Below are 24,473 nucleotides of genomic sequence, written 5' to 3' on the forward strand. Positions count from 1 at the left end.
AATGGGCAGGGCTACGAAAACTTTTTTTTAATTTCAGTTACTCAAAAACATGCACGTATTTTGTATGTCTTATATGTATATATATAAGGCAACGAGGTAAGGGAGGGGGTCCAGCAGACGCCACGAAGATGAGGATGGGTCTGGGGCATCTCTCTTGTAAGGAGAGACTGCAGGAGCTGGACCCGTTTAGTTTAGAGAAGAGTGAAGGGCGTTCTCAGTGATGTGTATAAAGTCTTCAAGGCTGGTGCCAAGGAGAAGATGGTGTCAGACTCTTCAGTGCGGCCCAATGACAGGACAAGTGGCCATAAACTAATACACAGTAAGTTCCACCTCAACAAGAACGGCACACTGAGGGTGGCAGAGCGCTAGGACAGGTAAACGGTGGCGTCTCTCTCTCTGAGAACATTCCAAACCCACCTGGTGGCTTTCCTGTGTTCCCTGCTCCAGGTGACCCTGCCTTGGCAGGAGGGCAGCTCGAGATGATCTCCAGAGGCGCCCTCCAACCCCTAAGGATGCTGTGATAACGCATTGCACGCACACATTGCAGGCGTTCGTGCCCTGTGCAGCCTTTAGGCCCGAGTTTACAGAGCCAGTGCACAGATGTGGCACAGGGGGGGCACAGGGGGGCACAGGGGGGAACACGGAGGGCACAGGGGGGACACAGGGCGGGCACGGGGGGACACAGGGTGGACGCAGGGTGGACGCAGGGCGGGCACAGGGGGGACACAGGGGGGACACACGGGGGCATAGGGAGGGCACAGGGCGGGCACAGGGGGGAACACGGAGGGCACACGGGGGGCACAGGGCGGGCAGAGCCGGGCCCACACCCGGCCCACTCCCGGCCCACAGCCGGCCCACACCCGGCCGTACCGCGGCGGGGCCTCCCCGGGCCCAGCCCGCCGCTGGCGGCAGCAGCGCCGCCCCCGCTCCCCGGGGGAGGTCAGGCCGGCGGTAGCGGAAGCTTCTCCCTCCCTCCCTCCCGGCGTCCCGGAACCAGGCCCGCCGCCGCCGCCGCCTCCTGCCCCGGCCCGCCGGCGGCATGTCAGCTCCCGGCGCCGCCTCCCGCAGGTGACACCCGCCCTTCCGCCGCCGCCGCTTCCCCTCCTATATGGGCCACCTGCTCTCGAAGGAGGCAAGGAGCCTGAGCCGGGACCGCCGCCGCCCGCGGGGGAAGGTGCCGCCGCCGCCGCGCAGCCGGAGCTGCTTCCTGCGCGGGCCCTGCATGCTCTGCTTCATCGTGCACGGCGCCAGCCCGCCCGCCCCGGAGCAGCCGCTGCCCGCCGGGGACCCGCTGCCGCCGCCGCCGCCCTACGTGTCGCTGAGCGCCGCCGAGCAGCGCCTCGCCCGCCGCCTGCTGCGCCTGGCGCCCGCCGCCTGGGAGCCCCCCGGCCGCTGCCAGCGCCTCTTCTTCTCCGGCCTGCTGCCCTCGCCGGTGCGGGGCCTCCTGGGGCCGCCCGGCGAGGTCTCCGCCGAGATGGTGTGCAAGCGCAAGGGGGCCGGGCTGCCCGCCTGCCCGCCTTGCAAACAGCCGCGCTGCGCCGCCGCCGAGCCCGAGCCCGGCGCCTGCCAGTGCCCGGCCGAGCCGCAGCTGTTCGCCCTGCCCGGCGCCGCGGGGGAGAGCGGCGGGGCCGCCGCCAGGCAGAGCGGCGGGGGACAGCCCGCCTCGCCGCCGCCCCCCGCGCCCCGCGACGGGCAGGAGCAGGAGCAGGAGCAGGGCCGGGAGGAGCGGGAGGAGCGCGGCGGCGAGGCGGGCTGCCAGGAGCCGCTGGAGTTCCCCGGGGACGGCTGCCGGGAGCCGCCGCCGCCGCCCACCCCGGACATCAACCAGCTGCCGCCCTCCATCCTCCTCAAGGTGGGTCGGGATGGGGGATGCACGGGCCGGCCCTCTCCGGATCCGGAGGGTTTGGGAAGGGGCTGTGGCCGGGCGGGCTCGGTGCGGGAGGAGGCCGGGCCGGGCCGGTCCTGCCTCAGCTCCTGGCTTTGGGGACGTAGACAGGGTTCTGGGGTTGTAGTTCGCCTTTTTTTGTGTGTGTGTGTTCCATTCCCCCCCCCAGCTGTGTGTCGTTGGGGGCGCTGTAAGCGGCGCCGGGAGCCGTTACCCGGCGGGGCCGGCCCGGATCGGCTCCGGAGCCTGCGGGAGTGCTTTGGGTGTCCCCGTTAACTCCCTGAGGTGCCCTTCGCGCGTCCAGCTTCACTCGCATCGCTGGGGCAGCACTCGCCGAGGGGCCTGCCACTGTGTTTAGCGCTTCCGTGGGTGTTGGAGCGACACAGACAAGTTTTCAGCGTTGATTATTAAACAGTTTGTGTTGCTGTGTGTTGTGGGTCGGTTTTGGCCTTAGTAGTTCCACGGTGTTCGCGGCCTTCTTGAGTTACACGCTTTCGTAACCTCCTATGCTGTATATCCAAGGAGCAGTCTCACCTCTCCTGTCCCTTTTGCTGTCTTCCTGTTCCTTTAATGCTGTTCTCCTTTGGACCTACTTTCCATTTTTAAGCTACTCTCTTGCCTGCTGTGCTGACTTCCTTCAGCTAAACATTAGCTGAGAAGAAGAGTCCAGCTGGAACTGGTGTTCATATTTTGCTGGTTGTACATCCAGCGTAGAAAGTACTTGCTTTACTCTTTTTTTGTGAAACAGTAACAGCCTATTTATCTGTCTTGCACATTAACACTAATTCTGTGGGAGGTTTAGTTGGTTTGAGTGTTTTTTTTTTTGTTGTTTGTTTGTTTTTTTTTTTTTTTTTAGTACTCATGAGCGTGTTAGTAATGATATATCAAGTTTCATAGATGCACTATGCAAATTAATTCTAGGCAAATAAGAAGTCATGAGCTATCATCTGAATTAATCTCATCTGTGATTACAAAATTGAAACTTTGTCTTGTAGCTCTTCTAGAGAGGAGTGCATTTCTTTGCCACTGTTATTGGAAGATAACTTTTTTCTTTCATATTTGGTTTTAGGTTTTGAAACTGGACTCATTTGGTTAGTGTACCTGAAATACTTTTTGCTCAATGAGTATTGAGTACTTTTCTGTGGTTACTTTTGGTACTCAGTGTCACTTTTTCAAAAATATGTATCAATAGCTCTGCCAGAACTTGAATAGTGAAAGATGCTGGCCCATCTTACCTGTGGACTAGTTTAAATGTTATTTAATCTCTATTTTATATAGACCCAGTATTTCATTCTTACCTGTCCTTTCAGAGTTGTGCGGGTTTTATGTTTGATTACTTGTTTTTTTTATAAACAAGGGGTTTTGTTTTAACCCCAGCTGGCAATTAGGTACCAGGCAACCACTCACACACCGCATCCAGGCTGGTTGGATGGAAAATTCAGGGAAAAAAAAAAGTGGGCTGTGATAAGAACAGTTTAATAACTGAAGAAGAATAAAGTATGCTATTAACAAAGTTTGTATATAAAGGAGATCAAGAAAGAGAGATCCAGGTGATGAGCAATACATTTGTTTTGTACCAGCTACAAAGCACTGTACCAGCAGCTGAGAATAATTCTGTCCTAGCTGAAATCAGGACAGATGTCTACCTTCCCTAGTGATTTTGTCTCTACAGTTGCCCTATAGTCCAGTTCCTACTGCAATGTCTTTGTAAAAATAGGCTATTGTTTCCAGCACCATGGTAGGAGCCGACCTACACACCCCCAAATTTGGCCTTCAATCCATAGCTGTACTAACAAGTTGAGTTTGTGGTTTTGGCTTTTTTTTAGATTTTATATATATATATATATATATATATATATATACACAAGATATATGTATCTTTATCTATATATCTGTTTCCTAACTATTTCATTGTTTTGGGTTTTTCGGTTGCTTCCAAAATAAATTACTCTATGAAACTTTTTAACTTCAGATGTTTAACTAGGTGTCCGGTCAACTGGATTTACATTTGCTTTCTTATGATGGATTTTGATACAGATAGAATATCCTAAATACAATCCTTTCTCCAAAGCTGTCATTTTATTGTGACAGGGTGGAAGAAAAATATACCCGAAATCTTTACTGAGGTTTTTGCAGGAGGTCCATCCTGAGAAGCGCTAGGAGGCAGATCCTGATGTTTTTTCATTGATTCCCACATCTGTGACCTTCTGATGCAGTGGTGCTGGTGCCGGAGTGGCTGTCCAGTGTCTGTAGGTGGCCTAAAGCCCAAAGATGTATGTCAGGAACTCCTTTAGTAAGAGCTTGCCACTTTGACTGCTCAGGTGCAGTTTACCTGTTTACTAAAGGAGGCTGTGGTTCAGTCTCCTTTAAGCCAAGGGTTTGGGATGTGTGGAAGGTTTTGTCAGACTGAAGTTTTGCCTGCAGATCGTTAGATGGGCCCTGCTGCATTGGGAGGTTCATGGTGCAGGGTGCCAGTTGATGCTGTTTCCCTGGCTGTGTCCAGGTGTCCTGGTCAATATGAAGTGATAAAGGAATGGTGCTTCCACAGTCAGGGTTTTGCTTTTTCCTTTTCATTTTGCTGCTGAAACATGTGTGAGAAAACAATGTTATACAGTGGGCAGAATGTCATCTTTAGTCTTGGTAGAGGAGGGTGATTACCTTTGACTAAAGGGTAATTTAAAGCCATTCTCTTTAAAACTCGAGGGGAATTAAGGAATTACAGATCAGTCAGCTATAGATAGCTTGACTGTGTCCTAGACATGTGTGAATGAAAAAAAAAGGGAGCTGTTTCTAAGCATGCACTACAGAAAATTACAAAATCTTCTGTTGCATATGATTAAGTTCTGAAAACTTTGAATTGTAGGTCCCACATTTGTGCGTATTGAAGTGTCACTGCACTTATTCCTGGAAAATAAAATAGAAAAAGAAATCTTCCTGTTGTACCTGTTATCCTTTGTAGTGCTTCTGTTTAATAAAAAAAGGTGTAAAATGGTCTGCAGATTAAGCCCTGATCTTACGAGAGATGCTAATTCATACACTTCAGATTTCCTTTCGAGATGTATTAACAAGAGTTCTGCATGTAAAACACAATTGGTGCTTTTAAAGCCTCTGCCAGAGTTCTGCATTAGGCTGTGGGCACTGGGATCTCCTTAGAAGACTCACACACAAATGTGAGAGGGATCAGAGGAGATCCAGAGGTCATGAAAAATATCCCCTATTACACATACAGTACTGGAAGATTCCAGACAAAATGACAGTTGCTCAGAAAGAAGACTGTTATTCTCTTTAGTTAAGAGAAAATTGATAGAAAGTTTAACTATATTCCTGTCCTTTGTTGAATAGCAGGAAATAATAAGTTTAATTTGGGTGAGATACTTGGATGTTCTTACACTGTGTAATTTTCCAGGTCTTGGCAACAGTGTTTTCCTGTCTCTTTGGTTATGTGGCAAGCTGGGATTTCTATTTATTGATGCTTTTTTTAACAGCAGGGACAGTGCCCTTATCAGGAATGTTTGGGGTGTGCTTGAACTTGCTTCAGAACAAAAGGGTCTAGAATAGATGATGTTTTCTTTTTGGGGTCCTCTTTCTCAGTTTGCTGATTTTTTTAAATTTTTTTTTTTTAAATAAAGCATAAACATGTGCCTGTAGCACAGACCCTGTCAGTTTTGGCTTAGGGCTAATGCACTATAAAGGAAGATAAGTGTGTGTTTAATATATATATGTGGGTGTATAGTTTATTTAATGTAGGGTTTTCACAAATATATTATCACTGCACTATTGTCTTCTTTTCTTGTATCTTTATTCAGTGCTTTTTACTTATTTTTCTCATTCTTCCCTTGTTGCAATAAGTTACAGGTTTTCTTTTGTCACAGTGATAACTTAACATGTTTTTTTATGATAATGTTGATTGATACAAAATGCATTGCTGCTTCCTTGTACTGCTAGCACTGAATTTAAGATATCTGAGTGATATGAAGTGGGTTTGATAGACAAGAGATAGATCTGTAATTTTATCTTCTGATTTTTGAATGCTGATGTTTATATCTGAAAAGACTTAATGTGTATTTTATAATTACACTATGATTTTTTTCTTCAGTATATATATATTTTTAATTCCTTTTGACTTGTCAGGAGGAGGAGGCATTATAATACATCATTTGGATTGGACTTTATCTGCAAGTTCATTGAGTCACTTTTGTAATACTAGCTTTCTTTCCTATGTCTGCTGGTGTTCCCATCATATTTATCCTGTCTAAAGCTTGTGTTGAGTCTTACTTTTAAATGTAGCACTGAGAGACATGGAACAGGTTTTGAACCTTTGTGGCTGATGCTAGGAGGTAAAATGTCCTTTATTTTCACTATTAATTTCTCTGAACTCCTTTTTCTTTAGCAATGCTCAGCAATGTGGTTTGTTATGGGTTTGTTTTGTTTTTTTGGCTTCTTAATTATTTTTTTTTTTTTGGATTTAACATGAAGCTTACAGTCTCCCTGTGATTCTGGTGGGGAAATGACCCGGTCTGAGGTTCACTGTGGTGTTACTGAGCTTCTGGAATGAAGTTGAGGGGCAAAACTGTGGAGGGAAGGTGTGCAGGTCGACTAGTAACTAAAGAGATGAGAGTATATGCTTATTATTTCAATGATAAATTTCTGAAAGGTGTTGTGAGTTGTGTGATTTATTGCAGAATTACAAAAGCAATTGATTTGCTTTGCAGAAGTGTGTTTGGAAAAGGTGGCTTTCATTTAAGCATATAGGTTCATCACAGAATGAGCTATGTGATGGAGGAGAAATGTCTTGGGATGAAATTTCTGCTTTTTTTTTACATGGCCAGTAAAAGTTTCCCTGATGTTGTGTAGGTGTTGGCTTGGCTTGTTCTGCATCTCCAAAATGAGGTATTATTGTATGGAGAAAGCTAACACATTGCAAGTTTTGCAGTGTTGGAATGTGAAGTAAATTTAATGTAACATTTGCTTTCATTCTCTATTCATTTATTTGTTTCTTTTTTTCAGGTTCCCTGAACCCGTGTTTGATCTTTCACAGTTTTTTCTTTGTTTTAATGTCTGCTTTTAAACTGGCATGGTGACTCAGAAGCGCTACCTGTCGTCTTTTAGTGAAGACAGTTTTAGTGAAGACAGTTGAGTTTCTGAGAGTAAGAACATTGTGAGCTCCTGCAAGTAAAGCTACTCTGCTTATTGGTCAGGGCTCGTCCCTTCCATTAGGAGGACAGCCATTACAGACAGAGGCTAATATTGTATTCTGCCTTGCAGCTAAGGCAATCTGTCAGTAAGTGGCTGGTAAGGACAGTGTCTCTTTCCTTTTGTTACTTCTGGCTGTTTGTTCTTGCCACTGGTTTTGTGCTCTGTAGACGATCGGGCAATTGCAGGGCGGGTAAATTCATCTGGCTGATCTGACACTCCAAGTAACGTTGCAAAACTTTTCCTTAGGATTAGATGCCTGAGAAGACTTTCTCTAATACTATCCCTAAATCCAGTGCTAAAATTCAAGTGACTGGAAGCAGGGGACTGGTAAATGTTTGCTATGAATAGCAACTTGCCAAGAGAATCCTGGCTGTGATGTGAAATCACACCATCACTTTTCCTGGCACATTTTTTCGTAATCACAAGAACGGTTTTAACTTAATTTCCTTTATGGGTGTACTGAGGCTCCTCTCAGAGGTGTGTGAGCTCAGTGCTTGTCTCTTTCATAAACTCAGAATCATTTGTATTTCCCTCGTTCTTTTCAAATTATGTGTGGGCAAAGGGAAGAAATATCTTGAAAACAAACCAGATACTTTCTTCCTCTTCTCTTATGTATGATTCTTGAGTTTTCTGAAATAGAATGAAGCAGCCCTTAATAAACATAAATCCACTGGTAGTTTAACTGCTCTATGCCTGCAACTAGCAAATACTCTGTTTTACTGTTCATAGTAAAATGTCATGCACTAAGCATGTTCCTTTTGTCAAGTGGTACTTGAGAAATATTTTTGTTAATAAAATTTTAGTTAGTTGCTGAAAAAATTGATTAAACAAGTGAGCAGTTTTCCAAGAATGAATGTCTGAAGTTACTTAGGCACCAGGAAATGTGTGAGTGTGCATTTTATTGTTCTTTGGTTGTTAATTCCATAGGCTTTTTAGTTTCAAACAAGTCTACCCGATGCAGTGTAATGAAAACAACTTTGTAAATACCTGTTCTTGAATACGAAAGAGTCTTACTGATAGTTTCATTTCTCTGAATTAAGATCTCCTCTATTTCTTTCAAATTAAAATAATGGACAGAAATAGAGGGTGCACAGATCCACCTTTTACAGTTTCTTCTGCCATGGGGCCTATATTTTGCTCATGTCGTGAGGTATACCTCAATAGGAAGTATACCTTGTTCCTAAAGTTAGCAGTGTCTTTTTAAAGACTGGTATTAGCAATCAACTGAATTTTCTTGTGTCTGTTCCAGAGGCAAAAGCTTTTTTAGTATGTGCAATCCATAATTCAAACTCCTTGATTATGGTTTTTAATGTTTTTTTAAAATTAAGATTGTCGTTTAATAAGTCAAAAATATTTATCGAATTATGCTTATGTTTACTTTATATTTGACTCTTGTGATGTGAATTACTTTTTAGAAAACTTCATACTGAGGATATTGTGTTAGCAACCACATGAACAGTTTTCTACTACCAAACTTCCTTTCATAGTAACTTTAATGAATATGGTTGACTTTCCACTATTTCCTTTGATTAAAAGTGCCATTTTCTTCTTCACTTGATTTATTTTGAGGAACTTCATTTAAGGCCAAAATTACCACATATTTAAATAACACACTAAATAAATTTAGTACATGGATTTCTGATTTTTTAAAACTGGTCTTATATCTTTAAAAAAATGTATTTATAGGATGCTTTGTGGTGTTTTTTTTTGCTTTGATGGAGTTTTTTTCTCTTCTGTTCATCCCAAAATACTAACATTTTGCACAGATGTTCAAAATAGTCTTTTTTAAAAAGACAGGTTGAACTATCTAGCATACATTTAATATAGAAACAGTAGGGAAGTGTTAAGGGTGTAATGTCTGAGGCCCATTATCCAAGGACTTGGTGATAAAGAAGATAATTCTATAGAATAACTTTATCTCTAGTTTTTCTGATTGGACCCTACACTAATACTAATCAGCATTTGCTTTCTCTCTTTCTCATCCATTGTCCTACAAAATATTCTAAAAAGTTGAAGAAAACATCAAAACTTGGTCAGGAAGTATTTTTTGGTGATCTGAATTGTGCTGTGCAAAGACTTAGTTTAGCTGGTTTAAAATCGATTTGACATCACCTGATTCAGAATGGTGGATTGTCTCATGTGGGGTACCATGGAATTAATTAGCTTGTTTTTCTGTTTAAAGGTAAAACAGTGTGGCTTTTCTCTTTTCCTCAAAGGGATTTGCATGGGTGTATCAATCAACATAAAATTAGACTGCTTGAATTGGGTGAAGCAGATTGAATGTAATTTGACTGAAAACTTCTTATGTGTGTTAGTGGACTTCTGCTGTTGTGGGCATTGCATTTTTGTATTTTTTTTTGATGTAGGATCACTTAGGTTGGACAAGATCTCTAAGATCCTTAAATTCAACCATTAACCTGGTGCTGCCAAGTCCACCAATAAATAATCCGTGCCCCTAAGTGCCACATCTACAGGCCTTTTAAACATGTTCGTGGATGGTGGTTCCGCCACTGCCTTGGGCAGCCTTTTCCAGTGCTGGATAACCCTTATGTCTAAACTAAACCTGCCTTTCCTCAACTTGTGGCCATTTCTTATTGTCTTGTCTTTTTTTGCCTAGGAGAAGACCCTGAACCCCACCGGCTACACCCTCCTTATAGGCAGTTGTAGAGACCAGTAAGGTTCCACCTGAGCCTCCTTTTCTTAAGGTTGAAAACCCTTTTGTTGCTTCCCTGACTTGTGCTCCAGACCCTTCCCCAGTTCCAGTGCCCTCTGGACATGCCTCAGGGTTTTTCTTGTAGTGAGGGACTCAAAACCGACCCCAGACTGAGGTGTGGCTTCACCAGTGGCCAGCCCAGGGGAATGGCCACTGCTCTGGTCCTGCTCCCACAGTTTCTGGAGTACATCCATGCAAGCCATGAGCAGACAGCAGTGTGTTTTGTCAAAGCAAACTGTGTCAAAGACTTTACTAAATTCCAGGCAGGCAAAATTCACAGCCTTTCATTTACTCCACCATGCAGTTGTCTGGTCATAGGAGGAGACCAGGTAGGTCAAGCAAGACCTGCCTTTCACAAGCCCATGCTGGCTGGGCCTGACTCCTGGTTGTCCTGTATGTGCCATGTCACCACACTCAAGGTGATCTGCTCCATGCCCTTATCCAGGACCAAGGTCTGACTGATAGACCTGTAGTTTTCTGGATCCTCCTTTGAGCCTTTTGTGTAGATGAACATCCCATGTGGCAGCATTCAGTCAACTGGAAATTTTCCTGGTAGCATCCAGGACTGCTTGTAAATAATGGAAAGTGGCTTGGTAAGCACTTCCAGCAGCTCCCTCAGGGCCCATTTCGCCCCGTAGACTTGTGTGGGTCTTAAGTGGTGTAGCAGGTCACTGATCATCCCCCCTTAGATTGTGGGGGGACTTCATTCTGCTCCCTGAATTCCAGTTAAGTGGTCTGGGTAGCTGGAGAGCAACCAGTCTTGCTTTTAAAGACTGAGGCCAGGAAGGCATTACTGGTCTTCAATAAGTTTGTGTAAACAGGTTTTGTTACAAAGCAAGAGTTTGTTGTTAAAGAATTGACTGTGTCTGAAAGGTATGATAAGGTCGGTGGGGAAGATCAGGTATCCTTAAATGGGATGTAGCCTGAAGGCTCAGAGGGTCTCTTGCAGCCAATGAAGGGACAGAGAAATCCAGTAATCTTAACAATGACGTGAAAGGGTGAAGCAGGAGCAACTGACATCTGCATTAGGAATTTGAGCTGAAAGAGGGTGAGGTGAGAGATAGGGAACCCCTTTTCCAGAACTCTGCTTCCTCTAGCCCTACCTTTGCCAACAGGGAAAATAATGTAAAATAATATGAGAGAAAAGATATTAAACCTTCCCCCCGCCCCCCCCCCCCCCCCCGCCCCTTTACAGTGCTGAAGGATATTCTGGTATTTGGATGAGGGATTAGAAAGAGTTGAGGGAGAACAAATTGAATAGTGGATATGAAAGTCTACATGTTTGAGTACAATTTTCAGGAATTAAATGTGCTGACTAGTAGAACCGTTGCAGTCCAAGTTATCTGCCATAAGTGGGAGTTAAATGAACAGGCTTGTGGGTAGGAATGGTTTTAGCTTTCAGCTGTATTTATACATCCTTGGGAATTAGAAAATTTAAGTCAGGACAATTAAGCTGCCACAATATCGATGTATATCTAGAGAATAATACTGAATTAGAGGGTGGTGAAATCATCAAAGTGAGTCAAAGTGTTTTATGCACTAGTATAGTATTTTAATCAGTAGCTCAGCTAATCCCTTAATGTAAGGGTGATGTGCCACCACCTGGAATGTGTATAATCCTTGCTGCTAAATTCCATTTTGTGTAATTCAATATGTCATCTTTTAATGATTGCAAGTTCCAAAGAGAAGCTGTTGTTTTACATGGCTTTATTCAGCATCCTTTTATAGCTGGAACTTTTATAGCTACTACAGGTAATAAAACTGGCAGGGCCTTGGTTTTGAACACATACTGCTTGTGTAACTAACTCCTGTGCATGCTGGGACTTCTGCAATGACTTGGTCTCTCTTCTTGTCCTGGTGGCCTCACTTCCTGTTTTCTAAGAAGTTGGTTTGCAGCACCTGTGCTCTCCTTAATTGTCTCTGCTTCTAGACTTAAGTACAACATGGACTAAAACATGACTACAAATGCTTTTGGACATTCTTCAGAATATTTTCTATGCAGCAGTACTGTTTGTGTCAGGTACTTACTCAAACTTGTTTCTTTTTTGTTTTGTTGTTGCTATAGCTGCTTCATGCAGGAGAAACAGATTGGCAGTAGGTCTGTGATTTGTGAGGGCTTTTAGCTTTTGTTGAGATGGTGGCATGGTGGGTTGATCCTGGCTGGACACCAGGTTTTTCTCCAAAGCCCTGGCACTCCCCTCCTTGACTGGTGAGAGAAAACATGAGGAAAGGGTTGCAAATTAAGGACAGGGAGAGATCACTCAGTGATTACTGTCATGGGCAAAAAAGACTGAACTTGGGGAAATTGGTTAAAATTATTACCGATCAAATCAGAGTAGGATAACGAGAAGTAAGACCCATATCTTTCTTAGGAAAGACATATCCTTGTATCCTTCCTAGGCCTAACCACATTCAAAATTCTGTACCTCCTTCCCCCAGCTGTTCAGGAGGACTAGAATAGGGGTTGCACTCATTATACCTTGTTACTGCTGCTCCTTTTTTATCACATAGTCTCACTCCATCTCTGGTTGCAACTTGCTTCTGCTGGATGACTCTTTTTTTCTTCTTCTTACTTTATCCCAGAGGTGCTACTGCCATCACTGACTTAGTCTCAGCCAGTGTGGGTCCATCTTGGGTGCTGGCTGACACCTGGCTCTGTAAGACATGAAGGAAGGTTCTGGAAGCTTCTCAGAGAAGCCGCCTTTGTAGCCTCCCTGCTCTCAGAGCCTAGTCATGCCAACCCAGGATAAACAAAATAAAATACAAAAATTATTTATGGGGTTTCATTTTAACAGTGGCAGTTGTATTAGCAATAGTCTTTACTATACCATGTTGATTATTCTTCACAACTGCAAGGTTTTGTTTCTCAAAGGTGGTATTTCCACAAATAAACATATTTATTTCCCACTTTAGTAAAGATTAGTTGAAGTATTTTATAATGCCAACCTGGATATCCTTTGTTAATATTAATTGGAGTCAGTCAAACGTCTGTCTAAACATAATGTGGATCATGTTACTTTGTTCTCTTCTAAGGTTTTTATAACTGTTAAAAGATTCAGTCTTCTATTTCATGCTGGCACCAGGAATTCAAGTTTCCTACTGCTCTTACTAAGAATTACTGAGCATCATCAGACTGTCACCTTTTCTATGTTTAGAATTACACTTTTACATGAAATGTCACGTGCCAAATTACCACTTACTATTCAGTGCTTTCTTTCTGCTTGAGCAGTGAGGGTGAGGGTATTTTTTGAGTGCTGATTTGCAGCCATGTCCTGGTTCTGCACATGGGTTCACCCGTACTGACAAGAACTGCAGGGAGAAAGCAGACAGTGATTGTTTGCACTTCTGTCTGCTGTGTTTAACTGGCTGTCTAATGAGAAACAGGCACTGACTCTAGTAGTGGCCAAGCAAAGGCCTGCGTGGAAATGGGGTTCGTGTACAATCCTTCAACACCAAGGAGTCTTGTGAAAGAGATTGCAAGTTTCTCATAGCTAGAAAAAGAGAAGAATGATAAATTGTGCAAAGATGTACAGAGCATCATGAATTTGACCCCTTCCTCACTTATTAGAGCTCTGCTTCATCAAGAAGAGTCTTCAAGGGTCTTGTAGGGAGATACATGTTTAAAACTACTGGCGTAAGCCATCCTCTAGAACAAGTGATACATTTATAGTTGTTATTCTCAATAGTTTGTTGTCTTGTCTGTTCCAAAGACCACCCAATGACCAAAGTTCTGTAAGTTACCATCGTAGTTCAATGCTTTGTTACTTTTTTTTCTTTTTTGGATGTGTTTATGTGTGTTTTTGCCTTTGCCATCCCTTTTCCTTGGCTAAACAGTCCTAGTAGTTTTCTTGAATGTTTTCATGTTTGCTATACTTCAATGCTTTCCTATGGACACTTTCAAGTATTTTCATGTTTTCTTGAGAAAATTCCCTGAGATTGATGATAGTATTTCTATTTAGTACTTGAAGATCTCAGATCAGTGGAAGAATTTTTTCATGTTTTGCAGTCTGTACTTCTATGTAGGTATAATGCCACTACTGCCTTTTCTCATTATAGGATCACATGTAGATTTAAGTTCATTTGTGCTGACAGTGTGCCTTCATGTGAACTTTTGATGGACCCTCTTTTTATATTTATTGATAAACAAGAGTACTTCTAAGAAATGGATGAATGTAATACATACTGTAGCATGATCTTGCTATAAAGTTACAGGTTTGTTTTTTTGGCAGCTGCTATAGTGCTCAAAACCTGGGGGTATAAAAGGATAATTTTGTGCTTCAGTTCTCTTCTATGACACTGATTTACTGTGCTAATCTACTCTACCATCCCATGCCCCCTTCCCACATGACCTGATGTGCCTTTATGATTCTTCTTACCACTTCAGTTAGAAAATAAAAATAGAAGTTTACCATCCATTTCAGAATGTGAATGAAAACACTTTTTAAATGGCTTCCAAATAACACTGAGATAATTTGTGATTCTTTAGGTGTGCCATCTCAGAAGCACTTTTGAAACTTAGCCTAGAAAATGAGTACTCAGGATGTATTCTATTGTTGGTTATGCTAATATGACTTACTAATATTGCCAGTTTCTGTGGGATGTAGGTTTTATTGTTACTGTCTCTGACTAGTCAAACGGGGGGCAAGTTGTAGATCTGTGTGTTATAATGCATGCTAATTCTTTTCTGTCTTTTACAGTATGTACTGGCAATGGAATATTTCTGTCTCTAAAATATGACAATTTTTTTTTTTTTCTTTACAGATATTTTCCAACTTATCTCTGAATGAGCGTTGCCTTTCAGTGTCATTAGTCTGTAAATATTGGCGTGACCTCTGTTTAGATTTTCAGTTTTGGAAGCAACTGGATCTCAGTAGTCGTCAGCAGGTATGAAAATATCATTGTGGAATAATTGTTTTCATGACTCAGAATTTGTTCTTGGAACTTGCATTTTTTACTAGGGGTAAACAGAAGGAGCATATAAAATGGTGATATCTGTAGTTTGACAGATTTTTCTATTAGCTGAAAATGTCTGGACCCTTAGGTTGGTTCCTTCAAATATGGTGTATTTTGTCTGAGCTCAGTTGTTAAGCAGTGTGAGCACAAGTGCTGTTTGAAGTGAGTTGTGGGTTACCTGTCTCAACTCTGCAGCAGGTAGTCTGGAACTATCAGACCTCTTATTAATTCAAAGACAAACATGAGCATTTCTGAGGATGCTGTCCTTGGAAGAATGGTCACATATGTGGTGCTTGCTCTGTTTTAACAAATTGTCTTTATTTTATTCTTCAGCTGGTATGGCTTCTACTCATTAGAAAAAAGACTGTGTTTGGTTTGGGGTTTTTTTAGGCCTTTAGCTGGTCCTAAAATGAAATATTTGTGGGTTTAATTTAGTGAGATCTCTAGGAGCCTAGCCTTAAATTGTACAGGGTAACTTACCTCCATGGAAAACTTTAGGAATGCCAGGATGTTTAGCCACTGCCCTTGGGTTTCTTGTTGAATAGTGACTTGCAGGGGTTTATAAACAGTATCTTGAGAGTTTCATGAAAATAAAGGGTACAGAGAAATAAAAACTGGACAGCTGCATTTGAAGAAGGATTTTTTTTTTCTTTGCAATTTGTCATTGTTGTGGTTTAACCCCAGGCAGCCCCTTCCTCACTCCCCCACCAGTAGGGTTGGGGAGAGAACTGGAAGAATAAAAGCTACAAAACTTAAGAGCTTAAAGACAGTTTAATAGCGAAAGCAAAAGTTGCAGACACATACACAAAGCAAGCAAGATGAAGAATTAATTCACTGCTTCTTCCTTTCAGCTGGCAGGTGCTCAGGGATCCCCAGCAGAGCAGGGCCCCATCACACAACAACTTGAGATGACAAACCCCATCACTGGAAATGACAAACCCCATTCCTCCTCCTTCCCCTCATTTATACACTGACCATGATGCCACGTTATCTGGAATATCCCTCTGGTCAGCTGGAAGGTCCTGGCTGAGTTCCCTCCCAGCCTCTTTGCCAGTGTGGCCAGGTGAAAAGCAGAAAAAGCCTTGGCTCTGTGCAATCCCTGCTCACCAATAAGAAAAACAGCACAAATCCAAAACATAGTCCCATACTAGTCACTGTGAAGAAAATTACTTCTACCCTAGGCAAAACCAGCACAGTTCTTTTCTATCTTAACACCTGCCTGGTGAAAGAGCAAGAAAAAAGATCTGACTTGCTACAAATGAAAAGCATATTGAATTCAGCAAAGAGTGTTCCTCAGCTATATATGACAAAAATCAAAAGGGATTCATGTTGCTTTCTTGCCCTCTTTGTTTAAAGCTAAAGCTCATCTATTCCAAGTGATGGGTAAGTATTTCTGTATGGTCTTTTGTAGGATTGTCTTTTTTTAAGATGGTTGTGTTTTTTGACTAACTACAATATTTATGGATACAAAATGGAAGGAATTTTTTTTATAAAAGTGTTAAGGAAACTTTGCTGTCTGAGCATCCAGGAGCTGCTCTGTCAGCCACACTGGCACCACCTGCTTGGGACCAAAGTCCCTCCTGGTGGCTGCTCCAGGGAGGTGATGGATGCCCTACTCAGCTCCCTGCACACCCCACACATCAGACCACTTTCCCTACTGCCTCAATTTCAGGCTTCCCACAGCAGAGTGTCAGACCTCTGGGTCCTTGAAGTAATGTAATCATTGCGCAACAACAGAATAACAGCTCAAGCTGGAGGAGGGGGGACCCCAACAGAGGGACCCCTGTGCTTTTATACCCTCACTGTATGTGCGTGGGTACATCTGGGGGCTCTTGGCTCCTGCTGTATTTCCAAGTGTCCCTCACCTGGCTGTGCCAGAGGTCTCTGCACCTTTTGTTGTGCAAAGAGTTGGCACCAGTTCACACGTGGCTTTTGCCTCTGGCTGTGCCACCTGGAGCTCAGCCTGAGCTCCACTGCAGCTACACCCCAAGCTATTTGTACTGAGTCTATTCCTCAGCAGTCCTCCCTTTGGTTTAATCAAGCATACCTGCTAATATATTAAAATGAAAAAAGAAAAGTTTTAAGACATTGAAACACTGCTCTTCCATACAACAAAGGCAATTAAATAACAGAAATAATAGAATGAGGGCTAATTGCCATAGGGCAGAAATGATTATCAATATGAAATCACATATATTTCAGTAAACAAATGCAGTAATGTTTGTTGGCTACAAGTTACGTAGTTCTGTTATTAGTGTTCTACCTTCTGTTAGTTAAATGATTCCTGTACTTCTTATGCTAATTAGTCCACATACTCAGTCTTTCTGGTCTTTTGGCTTGGTGGGTTCCTTGGGTTGGTGGTCTGTAGTGTTTGCCATCTCCTCTGGCCAGAATTGCCTTTTACTCAGTTGGAGTTGATTCTACACAGTTGCTGAGTTGGCTTTGTTAGTTTCTTCCTTATCTAAGAAGTTCTGCCAAATGTCACTGTGGTCTGTGAATTCTGCATAGCTTGTGTCCACTGTCAGTAGTACATTACTCTCCCCAAGCTTTGTTAACTTCCCCTAGGAGCTGAGGTCATTGAAGCACGTCAAGCCCTAAACCTTAATAAGACAATTTTACCAACATGTAATTTATTTTTTTTAAAATCTGGACATTGGAGATAGTCTATTTGTGGCTAAAAAGAGAAGCAGGTCTGTGGTTACCCTCCTAATTCTGGAGCTTAGTCTGGTACTTGACAATTTCTGTCAAGTTGGACAGCTGTTTGGGATTCTTTTTGTGGTGACATAAATTCCTGTAGCTGCCCATATTTTCTTTACATGTCTGGCTGTTGCCCCTCCCTCTGTAAACTTTATCATGAAACCATCTAGCTACACTTGACATAGTCTGTGAGAACTGGCTTTCCCCCAATTACCCACATCTGACCAAAACCATCAGCCCTTCCCCCCTCCAAAACAAACCAATTACAGGTGAATAGTCAGCCATAGGTAGTATTTGTAAAGGAGATATAGTTTCGTTTTCCTGTAGCTCATGGAAATGCGTCTTACAAACAGCCATCCTTTGTCCTAATGACATTAAAGATCTTGATGGAAAAGGTTATATATGAGTATTTGTTTTTTCTTTGCAGGTCACTGATGAGCTGTTGGAAAAAATAGCATCAAGAAGCCAGAACATTACTGAAATCAATATTTCTGATTGTCGCAATGTATCTGATACAGGAGTATGCATATTAGCAATCAAATGTCCTGGGCTCCTAAGGTATACTGCCTACAGATGTAAACAACTTTCTGACACCTCTATTATTGCAGTTGCCTCTCAGTGTCCTCTTCTTCAGAAAGTGCATGTGGGCAATCAAGACAGACTCACTGATGAAGGCCTGAAGCAGGTAACTGTCCATTCCACAAGTTCCTTCTGTAAACAGTATATTTCAGCTTAGCAAGTAGAAGATACCTTTTCTTAGGATTTAATTAAAATCAGAAAAAAAATCTTCTTTTTTAAAAGTTGGTGTATGGAGACTTTTTTGGTGCAGTAAATGCTGTTCTCTAGAGACTGCACGTACTTTCTGTTTTTCTTCTTAATACCCAGGGATTGAATGATCACTTTTGTAGTTAAATCTGCAGTTTGACATCCTATACTTCACTTCTGTTGGATTCAATTATCCTGGGCTTGGTTGCTATTCAAACCCTATGTTTAAGTAACTTGTTTTTGCTTCATGAAGGTGACTAAGATCTTTATTTGTTAGATGTGCAGGAAGGTTTCATCAACTCTATGAGGCTGTTAAAGGAGCATTTAGGAGTTAGGGTAAATCAAATAAGCTGTTGAGCATAAAGGCATTGTTAGCTACTTGTACATAGAGTAAATAATTTAGTTCTTATGTGCCTGCTCTTAGCTCCATTTTTTTGACTGTAGTTAGCAACTTCATTTTGTCATGTATGTAATGTAATGTATGTATGTAATTAGAATCTTTATTGTTTGCATATAGTGTTTCAAAGCCTGAAAAGGAAGGTAATTTTTAATGGAGGGTGGAGAAGCAGAAAAAAATCTTTTCTCCCATCTCTTCATTTCAGTCAAATTCTGTTGTGTTGTTTTTTTTTCCCTTTGATTTCATTAATTGCAGCTCGGTTCAAAATGCAGGGAATTGAAAGACATACATTTTGGGCAATGTTACAAGATCTCAGATGAAGGAATGATCATTATAGCTAAAGGCTGTCTGAAACTGCAAAGAATATATATGCAAGAAAACAAATTAGTAAGTACATATTGTGATTCTTTTCTTCCCAAGGCATTTTGATTGTCAAAGCTTTCTCTTGCTCTTTATCTTTTAAAATTTTTCTTTAGAATGGCTTTTTGCAAGTGAATTGCTTAAAATTGTTTCTGGCTGTGAAAATTGCAATTCTACAGAGATGGCTCAGAAGGTGATGCAAGTACAAGTTAAGCTAAATGTATTAACTTCTTGTTTTTAACATGGTATTTCAGGAGTAATTGTTTGGGAGATGTGTGGTTTGTATAGGAAAATACTTAGTTTATATGGAATGTTTATTTTCTTTCTACAAGTGCAGTAAAAAGTGCTAACAGCTAAAAGATTTTTGGAGCTTGAGTTCTTGATTACAAGTGATACACTCATAATATTTTCTTGAAATATATCACTTTCTCACCAGGATAGAGTAGTGTGCCTGTGCTAGTAGAAGGAAGTTGTTAAGGAGTAATAAAACAATCTTGCATCCTAATTCTAAGCAGTCTCTGAAATGGTGGTTTCTAATGTAGAAAGAGTGGCTTGTAAATGGTATAGCAGAACACTGACTTCAGAGGGTTTTTTTAAAATTTTATATTTAAAATTTGTTTCTTGCAAGAAAGTAGTAAAACTTGCTTGCAGTTGGATTTTTAACTGTCAGCTAATATTGTGGTTATAACCTTTGTTTCAAAAGTGCTGAACTGGAACAAATAAATTGTGTTTGTAAGGAAAAAAGCATACCTTGTATTCAAGAATCATTTGATATTTGGCTTCAAATAGACAAGGAGATGCTAATGCTTGAGATTGGTTTATGTATTAAAAAAAAAACATTCTTAAATCAACAAAGAAAGACCAAGGCATCCAGTTATTGGTTTTGATGAGACCTGTAGAAAGTTGAAAAATAGGAGATAGAGACCTAAACTGAGATTTCTGTATAGTTTAAATGCAGAAAAAGGGCCTGTTCCTCCTCCTCCTGTGTTGAAACACAGTCTTGAATACTGTCAAAGCTAGTCCTTTTAATGCTTACCTTAATACATAAATAACTTTAAATACAAAAAAGAAATTATCTGAGAAGTCTGGAAGGAAAAAATATCTAGCTTCATTCCTACTCTGGAAAGAGAAAGCTGAGTTAATTATTGTCTTTAAAAGGAAGAGGAAAACCTTCAAGATTTGCATAACTGTATGTGAAAGATGGCTTGATTGTAATTAAGAATAAAGTATGTTTAAATATTGGCATAAGTGCTTGATCATTAGAAAATATAGAGGGAAGTTGTTAACTTAGCTTTTCTTATAGATGCATCTTAGAGTTCTCGTCACTGAAGTTTTGATTCTCTTTACAGTGTGAAATGTAACCTAAGAAGTTGTTATTGCAGTTATTAGCACTTATAGACTTTGTGATCTTAATATCTGAAATGTCATCGAAGTTCCTGTTTGAAATGGAACATAGGAATTATCTTAATTCTTTTTAAGGCAGTCATAAAATGTGCTCTTAACTTGCACTCTATTTGGTTGCCTTCATTGTTGAAAAGAAACACTGATTTTAATTGCAAATAAGACAAAAATATTTGCTGTCAAATGAACAGGAAATTTGTCTAAATTTATGTCTAGTTATTTGTCTAGTGACTTACCAAAACTGATTTTTTGCCTAGTTTTTCATGAATGTACTTTCTTTTTTTAGTATCTAATTTTATCTTAATTCCTGCCCATCTTTAATTTTTCAGGGGGAAGAAAAAGTCTTGGGGCAAACTTGGTATAGCTCTGTAAAATTAAATTCAGCTCCATAAATCTTTGTATGTACACATGAAAAAACTTTTGAAAAGTTATGAACACCAGGGTGTTTAATCCTTAGAATAAAATAACACTTACACAGTGGCACTGGATGACAAAGCTGAAAAAGCTGCCATGCTTTCCTCTTGCTAGAGTCAAGAGACTTCCAAGTCTTGCTGGCAGTGTAGTTTTATGTGATGTACCAAGACAATTTTTAAGAAGTTCTCATGCAATTGTAAAATAGAAACATTTACATTCCAAAATAAATAAAAATTACAGAATTGTTCAGTTGTGGAATTACCTGAAAAGGTATTAATGGTTGGAAAATGGTTTGTCAAATTCTGTTCTGAAGGGTTACTTTTCTCCCTTCTAAAAAGATTTCCTTAGTATTTGATGTGGCACATACTACTTCCTGCTTCTCTGGTGAAGAAGGTGGTTTGGGGAAATATGTGTTTGTGTGTGTGTGTTTTCAAAATGAATAAGTATTTATTCTCAGAAATCAAAATATTCTGTGGCAAGAAGAGTGTGCTTGATGTATGAGGGCTTGGTCTGTGTATTTAAAGTTCATACCTTTTCAGTATGCTACAGAGAGGACTCCTATCCTCCTCTTTGAAGCAACTGCTGCAGCATCCATGTAAATAGTCTTGTGTTTTGTACTTGTTTATTCCTTTCACAGAGGTGCTCAAAATCATGTATGTGACTCTTACAATTTCTGTTAATTTCAAAATGTGTAGTAAATTACAGATAGTACATGATGGTTGTGTTTTCATATAGGCTTGTCTCACACTAATGGATTTTACACTTCAAAAATACATCTAGGCGGAGGCAACCATCAGCTAAATAATGCCTTTGTGAGTGTTACTTTGCAGTGAAATGTATGTGGATCAGGCAACACAGTTCAGTTGCTTCATCTGTTGCTAAGTAACTCCATTATCAGACTGCTGAGCAGAAACAGGGAAAGGAGAATTTATGTTCTGATTGTTGAGTATGCTAGACATTTTGCAGAAAAATAGACCTTTTCCTGTCTTTGAAGTGCTGATTATGTCATGTTAATAAGCAAAAGCCACAATTAATAAATGGGACAAAGAATGTAAGAGGAAAAAGTTAACGTTGCATGGCTAACTCAACAGCAGAAGGTTGTTGTTATTTGCATAACTGTTTAGGACTTGTATCTCTTCAAAACATGTTAATTTTTCCTTTGTCCTTTGAATGAAAGAACAATTACATGCTGAGCCTCTTTTCTGAAGCATACTGGCCAAATTGGGAACCTAGTTTAAATAAATTACAACTGCAGTACTTATGAAGTGTGCCACTGTGTTCTCTCTCCTGACCTCCAAACAGTCTGATGCAATTGAATAATCTCACAGAATTTCAGTAAGCGAAAGAACGGATTATAGCTCTGTCCAGAAAAAACTAGAAAATTTCTTAATTTCTTGGCTGAATTTAGTTGGGCTTCTTGTTTTATGGTTGTGACTGGTATGGTATGCTATAACTTCTGTTTTTGCATCATGTGAATGTTCAGTGTGATTGAAGCTGGTGGAAGATGCATGGGTTAATTTCATTGTTAGCTTAACAGCTACCAATTGTTGTTTTTAATCTTTCCACCCCACAGAGAGTACATAGCTCAGGTGCCAAGTCAGAGAACTGCTCCACACTACCGTGTAGTACTCTCACTAAAACACAGAGTGGGGGGGTACTTAATCTTGCTTTTATTGCAACCATGCATAGAAGAGTGGAGTCCTAAAAGTTTTAAAGGTTTTGTGAGCGGTAGAACCCAGTGACTACAGAGCACTCAAAAGGAAGGGTTATCTCCAGAAGCGTTCACACAAGCTGTCTGTATTCCTTTTTTCAGTTAGAGTTGATCTAGATTTGGGAGCTCACTGTAAAGGTGGAGAAAACACTTCTCCACTTAACTAATTTGATTTAATGCACTATTTTCTTTTTAATTGCTTTTCCTTAACTTGGTTACTTAATGGCTAAAATTATAATATAATTAAATTAATTTATTTAAATAAAATTATAATTCTGCCTATTCCACCCAGTGTCCTTGTTTTTTTGTAGTGAACTAGATATGGATAATGAGAGTGAGCTTCTAAAGATAAAGGAAGGTGGAATTTTAGATACTGTAAGAGAATGACAACATTCCTACCTCTATACTTTGTTCTCTTGCTCTCTTTTCTCTTGTAGAAGCTCATTCAGGAGTGGATGGGCTACTACAGTAGCTCCTATGACAGCACTTCTTCCATTCCAATAAAATGATGTTGTAAAGTGGTTCCTTAAAGGCAAATAGTTTGTTTGATGGTTCCCAAATATGTTCATTAAGACAGTTAGAATATAACTAGACCATGTGTTATAAATGACAATATAATATTGGCTTTCACATTTATGTACTAGCTTTTGCATGGTGGTATTAATCACAAGTATTTTGATACGGTACAATTTAAAAGTCCTATTAACTGCTCGTTAGTATAAAATAATCTATCCATTTATGTATGCAGTATATAGCTTATATAAATAATGTTGTAATGAATATTTTGTAGGTCCTAGCAAAATATGGACTGTTAAAAATGCCTTTGACACAGAGAATGGTGCAAAAACAATTAGTTTCATCCTGTTGTTTCTCACATCTGCGTACTGGCCTCTCCAAGTGGTATGATAAGTGATGGGAACTGGAGCACCAAGAAAAAATTAGAGAAGGATGTATTGACTCCTTGTTATTAGGGAGTGTGAAACAACAACAGGATGAAACCACAAGAAGAAATACAATATATTGACCTAATTTACAAGATGCCGTGCAGGCAAATCAGAGGTTAAAACCAAACAAAAGAGTTCCTGTAACATCAAAAATAAAGAAAGAATAAAGTATAGACTCATGGATATGTGTGTACCCCAATAATGTAACAGTATCTAGAGAACATTGTTTTAAAACTAATGGTGTGTGTTTTGGCCTATAGCCAGAAACACCCCAGCACCGGACATGGTTCCTTTTTATCCCCTTATTAAATTTTTAAAAATTCTAAAGACTGAACTTTGTTTTTTGCATCATGTTTCTACTTCTTTGTTATACTCTTGGTTCTTCAATTTCAAGATAACCAAGTTTTGGCGCAGTTGGCAATATGCTTGATATGTGATAACACTTTTAAGTACATATTTTATAGGCAGCTATTTAATGCTTTTTTAAGATGAGTATTCTGTAAGTTTTCCACTTACCTTTGCAGTTTGCAGCAGATAAGAGTTGAAATTCAAGTTAACTGGGATGCTATGTTTGATAGAAACTACAATGCTTAAGATATGTGAATAATATATTTTAGTTTCAGTAAACAAGAATTAAGATAGACTAAAAAGAATATTACAGTTTTGTCACACAGTTAGAGAGTTAACATATGCTTTTAAAACATTGACTGGAATCAACTTAGTATAAAATGCAGAGGGAAAAATAAACTTAATTCTCATATTTTCCGAATAATCAGCATTGTGTAACTGATAAATTTATTTTTGGCTTTTAATGATATTCCCCTCCCCACTTCTGTGTTTACTTTGGGAAGCATTTCCCTTCCTGCTTCATATTTGTCATCTACAAAACACTTATTTCAGCATTGTACCTTGTGTCACAAACATTGAGAGAGTATTTTGCTTTGCTTTTGCTAAAAACAATTTAGCCCAGGAAAATTATTTCAGGAAGAAAGTATTATAAGGCATATAAACTGCACAGTGTCAAATGTTTAGAATGT

The 24,473-nt window shown here is 40.5% G+C and overlaps 1 protein-coding gene across 1 annotated transcript in view; it reads left to right on the forward strand.

The window, feature by feature from the left end:
- Positions 1-1,108: 1,108 nt before the first annotated feature.
- The window catches only part of FBXL17 (F-box and leucine rich repeat protein 17), a gene marked incomplete at its 5' end in the record, with an annotated part of 269,863 nt that continues 246,498 nt past the window's right edge, over positions 1,109-24,473 (forward strand). Inside the window, 4 exons of the mRNA XM_083884234.1 lie at positions 1,109-1,852; positions 14,556-14,678; positions 17,872-18,129; positions 18,862-18,993. Coding sequence (XP_083740360.1) covers positions 1,109-1,852; positions 14,556-14,678; positions 17,872-18,129; positions 18,862-18,993 — 1,257 coding nt within the window. The remainder of the gene's footprint in view (positions 1,853-14,555; positions 14,679-17,871; positions 18,130-18,861; positions 18,994-24,473) is intronic.

Source organism: Zosterops lateralis (assembly GCF_965231275.1).
Source record: "Zosterops lateralis genome assembly, chromosome: Z".
Lineage (NCBI taxonomy): Eukaryota > Metazoa > Chordata > Aves > Passeriformes > Zosteropidae > Zosterops > Zosterops lateralis.